Source organism: Mandrillus leucophaeus, unplaced genomic scaffold (assembly GCF_000951045.1).
Source record: "Mandrillus leucophaeus isolate KB7577 unplaced genomic scaffold, Mleu.le_1.0 Scaffold403, whole genome shotgun sequence".
NCBI lineage: Eukaryota > Metazoa > Chordata > Mammalia > Primates > Cercopithecidae > Mandrillus > Mandrillus leucophaeus.
Genome location: NW_012104288.1, coordinates 2097015 through 2107865, shown reverse-complemented (window position 1 = coordinate 2107865; position 10851 = coordinate 2097015). Strand labels below are relative to the sequence as shown.

At 37.8% G+C, this 10851-nt stretch overlaps 1 protein-coding gene across 3 annotated transcripts in view; it reads right to left on the bottom strand.

Annotated features, from left to right (window-relative positions):
* Positions 1-10851, bottom strand: part of IPO11 (importin 11) — a 262132-nt gene that overhangs the window by 136242 nt on the left and 115039 nt on the right. For all 3 annotated transcript variants that reach the window (XM_011992135.1, XM_011992136.1, XM_011992134.1), the window contains one exon: positions 7027-7140. In XM_011992135.1, coding sequence (XP_011847525.1) covers positions 7027-7140 — 114 coding nt within the window. The remainder of the gene's footprint in view (positions 1-7026; positions 7141-10851) is intronic.

The following is a 10851-nucleotide window of genomic DNA, read 5'->3' as shown; positions in this document are numbered from 1 at the left end:
GCACATATACACCATAGATTTGCAGCCAAAAAAAAGGATGAGTTTGTGTCCTTTGTAGGGACATGGATGCAGCTGGTACCCATCATTCTCAGCAAACTACCGCAAGAACAGAAAACCAAACACCGCATGTTCTCACTCATAAGTGGGAACTGAACAATGAGATCACCTGGACTCAGGAAGGAGAACATCACACACCGGGGCCTATTATGGGGAGGGGGGAAGGGGGAGGTATTGCATTGGGAGTTATACCTGATGTAAAGGATGAGTTGATGGGTGCAGCACACCAACATGACACAAGTATACATATGTAACAAACCTGTACGTTATGCACATGTATCCTAGAATTTAAAGTATAATTTAAAAAAAAAAGAAAAAGAAACAAAATACATACGGATTTTTATTTAAAGAATAATTTCTTGCTTTATATTAGTACTGATACAAAAATTGTCCTATGGTTGTTATTTTTTGGTCTTTCTCTTACCCTTTAGGGGTTAAAATTCCTGTGGTTTTACAAACGAGTTTGAAACTTGTAGAGAAAATGCAATCTAATGATCTTTGTCTTTTACAGTTGAAATTAAAACATTTTTATCTCTTTAAAAAAACAAAAGAAAACACTGCATTCATAAAACAAAAACAGAATGTTGTACAAAAGAATTATTCAGCAAAACACAAAAGAACCCACAGGCATTAAAACATGTCAGCAGAAAAGAAAAACTCAATAAAAAGGCTGAAAGATAAAATTGAGAAAATTCCCTAGAAAGTAGAACAGAAGGACAAAGAGAAGAAAAAGCAGGAAAAAAAGAAAATCAGACGACTTGTTCAGAATATCGATCATGTAAGTAACAAAAAGTTCAGAAAGTAAGAGAAGAAAAACACGAAGAGGAAGAAATAAGATACAATGGAGTCATCTATAATTCAAGAACATGAGTTTCCAGCTTGAAATGTACACCAAGTATCCAGAACAATGAGATGAAAAGACACTCACATGATGAAACTGAAAACAGGAACACAGAGATGATCATACAAGTTGCCAGAAAAGTGAAGGAGGGGTGATACATTCAAGAATCAAGAATTAGAATGGCTCCAGGGTCCCCAGAGCAATTTTGGAAGTCTTAAGACAAAGAAAAAAAAACTCCCCAAAATTTTGAGGAGGAAACCTGGACTTTTATATCAGCCAAACTACGAATCAGTTTGAAAGTAGAATGAAGATATTTTCACACATGCAGTATCTCAAAAAACAAATTTACCTTCTATGTATTTTTGTGAAATGCCACTGCCATTCACGGCTGCCATCAGAAAAAGAACGTAAAACAAGAAAAGATATGGTGCACAGAAAACAGACATCCCACAGAAAGGATAGGCAGTAAAAGAAAATCCAGTTACAACAGCTGTGCAAAAGCCTAAGAAAAACCAGTCCAAACTAGAGCATAGAAGAATCTGTCGTATCTCCCATCTCACACCAGTTAGAATGGAGATCATTAAAAAGTCAGGAAACAACAGGTGCTGGAGAGGATGTGGAGAAACAGGAACACTTTTACACTGTTGGTGGAGTACAAACTAGTTCAACCATTGTGGAAGACAGTGTGGCGATTCCTCAAGGATCTAGAACTAGAAATACCATTTGACCCAGCCATCCCATTACTGGGGATATACCCAAAGGATTATAAATCATGCTGCTATAAAGACACATGCACACGTATGTTTATGGCGGCACTATTCACAATAGCAAAGACTTGGAACCAACCCAAATGTCCATCAATGATAGACTGGATTAAGAAAATGTGGCACATATACACCATGGAATACTATGCGGCCATTAAAAAGGATGAGTTCATGTCCTTTTGTAGGGACAAGGATGAAACTGGAAACCATTATTCTGAGCAAACTATCACAAGGACAGAAAACCAAACACCGCATGTTCTCACTCACAGGTGGGAACTGAACAATGAGAAAACTTGGACACAGGGTGGGGAACATCACATACTGGGGTCTGTCATGGGGTGGGGGAAGTGGGGAGGGATAACATTAGGAGAAATACCTCATGTAAATGATGAGTTAATGGGTGCAGCACAACAACATGGCACACGTATACATATGTAACAATCCTGCACGCTGTGCACATGTACCCTAGAATTTAAAGTGTAAAAAAAAAAAAAAATATGTCATGTCTCTTCAAGATGATGAAAGTAACAAAACATCACTGAGGAAATGTGCAGATAACAAGTGAAAAGAATAGGTTCAACTGCATAGACAACTAAGTGTACTAAGCAGAAATCTAAGATGATCACTTAGGTTCTTGGCCACTACTGTACACACATCATTTCCTAGTTATTCAAACACTAATCTAGGTACTACTGTGAAGAAATAATTTACGGTTGTAATTAAAGTCCCAAATCAACTGACCTTAGATAGGAAAATTATCCAGGTGTGCCTGACCTACTCACAAGAGCCCTTTAAAAGAGAGTATTCTCTAGCTAGTGGCATAAAGGGAGGTCACAGATTAAAACCCTAAGGGGATTTGACATTTGAGAATGTCTCCACTGACTTTGAACATGAAAGTGGCTATGTGTCAAAGAATGTGGCTGGACTTGGGAACGAAAGGGGACTCTAGATGACAGCTAGCAAGTAAACTGGGACCTTAGTCCTACAAATCAACAAACTAAATTCTGCCAACAAGCTGAATGAGTATGGAAACAGATTCTTCCCCAAAGCCTCCAGCTAAGAACTTATTCTGGCAGTCACCTCAATTTCAGTCCACTAAACTCTAATCAGAGAATTTAGACATGGCATGCCCAGGTTTCTAACTTACAGAACTATGAGCTAATAAATACATATTGTTTTAAGCCACCAAGTTTATGGTACTTTCTCAGAACACTAAGCAAACAAAATTATTAATACAAGGGTGGAGGTTGGAAACACTATGTATAAGAAATAAAATTAATCATGACATAATGATATATGCCTTCAACAGTCTTTATACCATCAAGTATACTGGGAGGATGGTAGAATAGGAAGGACACAGGGGTACAAAAGAATTACATTTTCATCTTCTATGCAGGGAAGTCAAGAAATAATGGCTACAATGCTTAAATCAGTAATAAACAATATGTTACAGTGAGAAAGACTGAGAAACCTATGATCTGGCTTTAAGAGTTGACAGTGGATTCTTCCACCAAAAAGGAAATGAGGAGGCAGAGCAGGGTACTGATAGTTTTCATTTGAAAATCATCTTTAAGAACTAACTCCTTTATCTATCAACATTAAAACTGATCAGTATATGAACCTTAAAAAAATAAATTGTACTACATTCTCTAATGCTAACGGAGTTTTACACATGCCGGTTCATATGTCTAAAATACCTTTACCACTCTCATTGCTAAACCACCATCTAAATAACACTTCTTGTTTAACACTATTTAACAACACCACAATTTGAGTAACACCTCTGTCAGGAGGCCTTCCCTAATGTGCCCCACCTCACCCTCCGTGTGACACAGGGAATTGGCCATGTACCCCCAATAGCAAAATGTTCTTAATTGCTAAAAGGGCAATTAACACACTTATTCAGTATTTCCCTAGACAGTCACCCACACAGAGATCCCATTCTATTCATTTCTGTTCTGTAGCCCAGTGCCTATTACCCTGTATTGCACATTGCAGGTTCTCAATAAATGTTTAGTGTATGAACGAATACCTACTTCCTCTAAGTTCAACTATGCAGACTAGAAAGTTTATTTTCACCCAGTGACCACTCTCTTCAAAGACTACCAGAATCTGGATTTCCAGGTTTAAAAAAACGAAAACAAAACCATACAGAAACTCACACTAATGTCTGTTATGTGTCAAAAGCCAAAAGATAGCAGTATTTTGCAAGAAAGGAAATTTACCAGTAAATTTTTTTTTATTTTTGAGACAGGGTCTCACTCTGTCACCCAGGCTAGAGTGCAGTGGCACAATCTCGGCTCACTGCAACCTCCACCTCCCGGGTTCAAGCAATTCTCCCACCTGGCTCTCCCAAACAGCTGGGACTACAAGTGTGTGCCACCACACCCAGTTAATTTTTGGGTTTTTTTCTGGGGGGGGACGGAGTCTTGCTCCGTCACCCAGGCTGGAGTACAGTGGCGCGATCTCAGCTCACTGCAGCCTCCACCTCTCAGGTTCAAGCGATTCTCCTGCCTCAACCTCCCGAGTAGCTGGGACTACAGGCATGTGCCACCACACCTGGCTAAGTTTTATATTTTTGGTAGAGACGGGGTTTCACCACGTTGGCCAGGATTGTCTCAATCTCCTGACCTCATGATCCACTCGCCTTGGCCTCCTAAAATGTTGGGATTACAGGCGTGAGCCACTGTGCCCAGCCTAATTTTTGTATTTTTAGTAGGCACAGGGTTTAACTATGTTGGCCAGGCTGGTCTTGAACTCCTGACCTCAGCTAATTGCCCACTTCGGCCTCCCAAAAATGCTGGGATTACAGGCGTAAGCCACAGTGCCTGGCCAACCGATAAACTTTAGTATAATCTTCCCAAATGGCTGAAAAATATATTTTAAGCTACAGTCTCAATTTTGGTATTAAATGTTATATGCTTTCTCCAAGAAGGATAGAATACTACTTGGTTGAACCTTGCACTCTTGGCCTCTATAAATATACAGGGTACTTAAATGTTATGATTAATGAAAATAGGCTTAACATTCCACAAGAGTTACTGACTTCCTGAGACAACTTGAAGTAACACTGCCTGAGGAGACATAAAATCTGGTGTTTTGTCACATGTCCCTCACAAAACTCCCAAGTTGAGCTTAAAAATACATTTTGGAGGCCGGGCGCGGTGACTCACGCCTGTAATCCCAGCACTTTGGGAGGCCGAGATGGGCGGATCACGAGGTCAGGAGATCGAGACCATCCTGGCTAACCCGGTGAAACCCCGTCTCTACTAAAAAATACAAAAAAACTAGCCGGGCATGGTGGCAGGCGCCTGTGGTCCCAGCTACTCGGGAGGCTGAGGCAGGAGAATGGCGTAAACCTGGGAAGTGGAGCTTGCAGTGAGCTGAGATCCGGCCACTGCACTCCAGCCCGGGCGACAGAGCGAGACTCCGTCTCAAAAAAAAAAAAAAAAATACATTTTGGAGGCCAGGAGAGGTGGCTCACGCCTGTAATCCCAGCACCTTGGGAGGCCAAGGCAGGCAGATCACCTGAAGTCATTAGTTCGAGACCACTCTGACCAACATGGACAAACCCCATTTCTACTAAAAATACAAAAATTAGCCAGGCGTGGTGGCGCATGCCTGTAATCTCAGCTACTCAGGAGGTTGAGGCAGGAGAATTGCCTGAACCCAGGAGGTAGAGGCTGCGGTGAGCCAAGATCATGCCATTGCACGCCAGCCTGGGCAACAAGAGCGAAACTCTGTCTCAAAAAAAAACAAAAACAAAAACAAAAAAATGGCAGAGATGGCTGTTATAATACAAAATGTCTGGGGTCACTCATTTTTCTATTACTTATAAATGCATTCACAAGCTAGTCAGTAACCTTCTCTTAGTCTGTATCCTCTTCTATAAAATGGACATAATCTTTATAAGGTAATCATAAGCATTAAAGGGTAGACAGGAAGATTCTGGGCCACTTATTTTTTTAAAGTGCTTTAGTGATGGAGCTGTGGAGTTATTGTTTAATGGCACAGCTTCAGTTTCACAACATAAAAAGAGTTACAGAGATGGATGGTAGTGATAATTGAACATTATGAATGTATTTAACACCACTTCACCGTACACTTAAAAGTGGTTAAAACGGTAAATTTTATGTTATGTGTATTTTACCACAGGAAAAAAAAATAGGGAAATGTGCATTAAAAATATTTTGCATTACTATTTATCTGAAACTGCCTTAGACAGGAATCTGTAACTAAAAGTCATCCATAAACATTTATGGAGGGGTCAGGCATGGTGGCTCACGACTATAATCCTAGCACTTTGGGAGCCTGAGGTGGGCGGATCACTTGAGGTCAGGAGTTTGAGATCAGCCTGGCCAACATGGTGAAACACCATCTCTACTAAAAATACAAAAATTAACCAGGCACGGTGGCGTGCACCTGTAATCCCAGCTACTTGGGAGGCTGAGACAGGAGACTTGCTTGAACCCAGGAGGCGGAGGTTGCAGTGAGCCAAGATCACGCCACTGTGCTCCAGTCTGGGAGACAGCGCGAGACTCCGTCTCAAAAAGAAAAAGAAAATAAAAAAGAAAGCATTTATGGAAAGAATGAGCTCAAATTCAAAAAAGTATCAAAGCTTCTGAGAAAAGTTTGTTTTTTTCTAAACTAATTTTAGAAAGCTTTAGAGTAGTACTTCTGAATTTAGGGGTACTTCTGATTTCTCCCCCACTGGAAAATTTCTCAAACTTGTGGGTGAAGTCAGTAAAATCACTTGAGCATCCCCACACATATATTCTAACTCATGGCCTTGAGCTCTTCCCTCTCCATACTCTCACGAGACTACGATTCACTGTAACAGTTCAAATGAGAACTATAGTCCAGCTCTAAGTTTCAGGTTCCTCTCTATCTGCTACCACATCCCAACACCTCAAAAGTCAAAATCTCTGAAATCCAATTCACTTGTCTCCCCTCAAAAGCAACTCACCTGGTTTCCTGCCTTCCCAAGTTATAATAGGGAAATTTTTTATTTTAAATCAAGGAAAAAGAGTGAAAACATAAAGTATGTTTAAGCAGAAAAGCCCTGACCACCAAGGAAACTGCATGCATGGTGCCATGGACTGCATGAACCATGAGTCTATCATTACTGGAGACGACATCTTCTTTAAAAGTGAATAATATTTTTCACATCCTCAAAAAAAAGTCCAAAATAAGCATGCAAAAGTTGTTTTTAAATCTGTTTAGATCACACATGGAAAAAGTAAATGATATGTGAGGTTTTTCACTACCATTAACATAAATCACATAAAAACAATTTTTAAATGTTTACAAGAATTTTTTTAAAAAACCACTAAACTAAAAAAACTCTGTGGAAAAGTGACTTACCTGAACAAGATGAATAAGTGTTGTCAAAATAGCACATCTCAACATATTGTGTTCTTCACTCTGCTTCCAAAGGAGGGGCAAATATTGTACCAAACATCCCACATATGGTCGTATCTATTACAATATAAGTAGAGGAAACAACAAAATTTTATTAGTAAAGAAGGCAATTTACTTTGAAAAACACTGAGAGCACTATTAAGTCCCAGGCAACACGTATTTAATATTTATTAGATGTAATGTATTAAGCTTACATCCTTAAGAAATAAAATTAGACATTACATAAAGGCCCAGGGCTCTATAGTAAATATTTTAAAATAATTTTAAACAACTATCAAGTGTACTGAATGAAACAACGCTTATGAATATAAAAAAAATTATTTAGAGGTTAACAGAAAATGCCGTTATATCTTGCTTCTTTTTAATAAAACAGCTTACCAAATTGGAAATTACACTATTGTTTTTTAAAAAGTCAGCATTTATTCATTCATTCTACAAATATCTTCCAAGTTTCAGGCCCTGAACACAAGGCTCTGGAAAGAAAAGGATACAAAGAGAGCCAGACAAACCCTTAAAATGAAAAAGGAGAAGTGTAATGATGAAGGTGTACACGAGGTACAGTTGAAACACAAGAGGAAAAAAACATTTTCAAAGGATAAAACTGATAAGCTCGCCATGGATTAAGTTAATCAGATTTTAAATTTTACCCTGAAGCACAGCTCAGTCTAACAGTAGTTTCTTGAAAAATAAAATGGATCTACAATGATGCTGGACAGCGTTTCAGCTCCAGTATTTGAAATTGCTATAAGAGTATCCTTGGGGATGAAACAAAAACACTAGACCTTCATAGCTTCACTACTATCTACATGAATATCACGCATTAAAATTTAAAATGTTCCCAGAAAGCATGAGTTTCTTTATTATGCTAGTAAAATACTCTAAAAGGGTAGCCAAACAACTACAGAATTTGCTGGTGGTGGAAGTATTGGTGGGGAATGCAGAAAAACAAGAAGTTAAATATTTGCCCAAACATCTCAGTAAGATATAAGTGAATAAATATTAAGATAGGTATTACCTTATTGGAACATATTTATCATGTAATAGCTTATTTTCAAAATTTGACTATAATAATATTTCTGGAACATGTACTCAACATTGCTAAGTGTTCTATCTCAAAGATCACTCCAATGAGCTCATAAAAGCAGGCCAATTAATGAGTAAAAACAGATTTCAAAGTATCTAACTCATTCATACTCAACTAAAAATAAGCATATGACAACACAATCAAATGGTAAGGAAAATGAGGCAGTGTTGGTTTTAAATAGGGAGTATACTTTCCCAGAAATTGCAGAAAAGAAATACATACTATAAATTACAAATGGGATAATAAAACCAAAGTACCCAGTTACATTTAAAAGCCATAAAATATTTATATTCCAATCTTGGCTGTCATCAGAATATACAATGTTCTAAATTAAAATTAATGCTACAAAAATAGAATTTCAAATATCAATCATAGAGGCTGGGCAGAGAGGTTCATGCTCAGCATTTTGGGAGGCCAAGGAGGACAGATCGCTTGAGGTCAGGAGTTCAAGATCAGCCTGGCCAACATGGTGAAACCTCGTCTCAAGTAAAAATACAAAAATTAGCCGGGCACAGTGGTGTGCACCTGTAATCCCAGCTACTCCTGCTGAGGCAGGAGAATCACTTGAATCTGGGAGGCGGAGGCTGCAGTGAGCCAAGAGAGCCCCACTGCACTCTAGCTTGGGTGACAAAGCAAGACTCCATCTCAGAAAACAAAAACAAACAAAAAAAATCAATTACAGAGTGCTGTGAAAGATATAAAAGGAAAGAGAAAAAGACTGGGCATTAAAAATAACAGAGCAAGGACATGAGAGCCAAACATATTCCAGTGGGGTGGTAGGCTAGCTATATGGGGCAACTAAGGAAATTTGAATACTGATATTCATTTATATAAATTTGATATTAGACAATATTATTGCATCAGTGTTAAGTTTCCTGAGTCTAATCACGGTTATGATAATGTAGGAAATGGAGCATACATCTCTTAAGAAGGAGAGGTCTAATATTCTGGAGAGTACCATGATGTCTGCAACTAAAACTGAAACAGTTTTACAACAATCTATACATGTGGATAGATAAAAAGAAAGCAAATGTGGTAAAATATTAGTAAGTGATGAAACTTACTAATGAAGTGAAGGATATATGAGTGTTGATCTATTTTTATAACTTTTTTGTAGGTTTCAGATTTTTCAATGAAAAGAGGTGAAAGAAAAAATACTGTCCATATAAAATTCTGAATAAGATTATAATACAAGGATTTTAAGGGAAGGACAATTTCAATTATTTGCATAACATTTTAAAAATCACATAGAACTACGAAAGTTTTTGCAGTCATTAGGGAAATGCAAGTCAAAACCACAATGAGATATCACTTCATGCCTGTCAGGGTGGCTACTATAAAACAAAAATAAAAGATAACGCAAGTGTTGGCAACGGTGTGGAGAAACTGGTACCTTTGTACACTGGTGCTAGGAATGCAAAATGTTACAGCCACTGTGGAAAGTAGCACGGAGCTTCCAAAAAAAAATGAAAACTAGAACTACCATTTTATCCAGCAATCCCATTTCTGGGCATTTATTCAAAAGAACTGAAATCAGGATCCCAAAGAAATTATTAGCACTACCATGTTTATTGTAGCACTATGCACAGTAGCTAACATGTGGAAGGAGCCTAAACATCCACCAACAGATGAATGGATAAAGAATATATCATATTATATATGCAATTGCATATACAAACTATGCAGACTTAAAAGGAAATTCTGCAATATGGGACAATAAACCTTGCAAACAATATGCTAAATCCAACAAACTACAGAATGACAAACACTGCCAGTCTACTTGTATGAGGTATCTAAAATAGTCGAATTAATAGAATCAAAGAGTGGAATGGTGATCTCCAGGGACTAAGGGGAAGGGGAAATGAGTTACTAATCAATAGGCATAAAGTTTCAGGTAAAAAAGATGAATAAGCTTTAGGGTTCTGTTATAGAATGTTGTACCAAAAGTCAACAATAATATATTCTACACTTATAATTTTGTTAAGAGGATGGATCTCATGTTAAGTGTTCTTACCAAAGAATTCGGGGTGTGCGGGAAGCACTTTGAGTATTATAGCCTTATGAGTTAATTCATATATAGGTAAAGCTCCACTTAAATTCATATCACTGAAAACATGAAAATCAAATAGGTGACAATCTAATAAATGCTTTAATGAGGGCTCTATCATTGGGGTTAAAAAAATTACCCTAAGTTCCTAAAGACACCTCATCTTTTAGATAAAATTTTCAACAGAGTATTTTATATTTCACAGAGTTCCTTTAATTTTGTTCTTTCACTTCAGAAATGCACAGGCCCAAAGACCACCTGATACCACCCCTGATGATTACATATTTATTTTGACTACATATTTATAAGATCTCTGCACTAGAAAAGTGAATTGTAAGTTTTCAACTACTTTATCAAAAAGTAAAGACAACATTCAACTAATTGTACATTATGGTACAAAGACGGTGACTTTACTGAAACTTCAAAATTAAACTGTATGCGTCACAAAGCACTATTGTATCCAGCTTCATCCATGTCCCTGCAAAGGACATGAGCTCAACCTTTTCTATGGCTGCATAGTGTTCCATGGTGTATATATGCCACGTTTTCTTAATCCAGTCTATCATTACCATCATTCTCAGCAAACTATCACAAGGACAGAAAACCAAACACCACATGTTCTCACTCATAGGTGGGA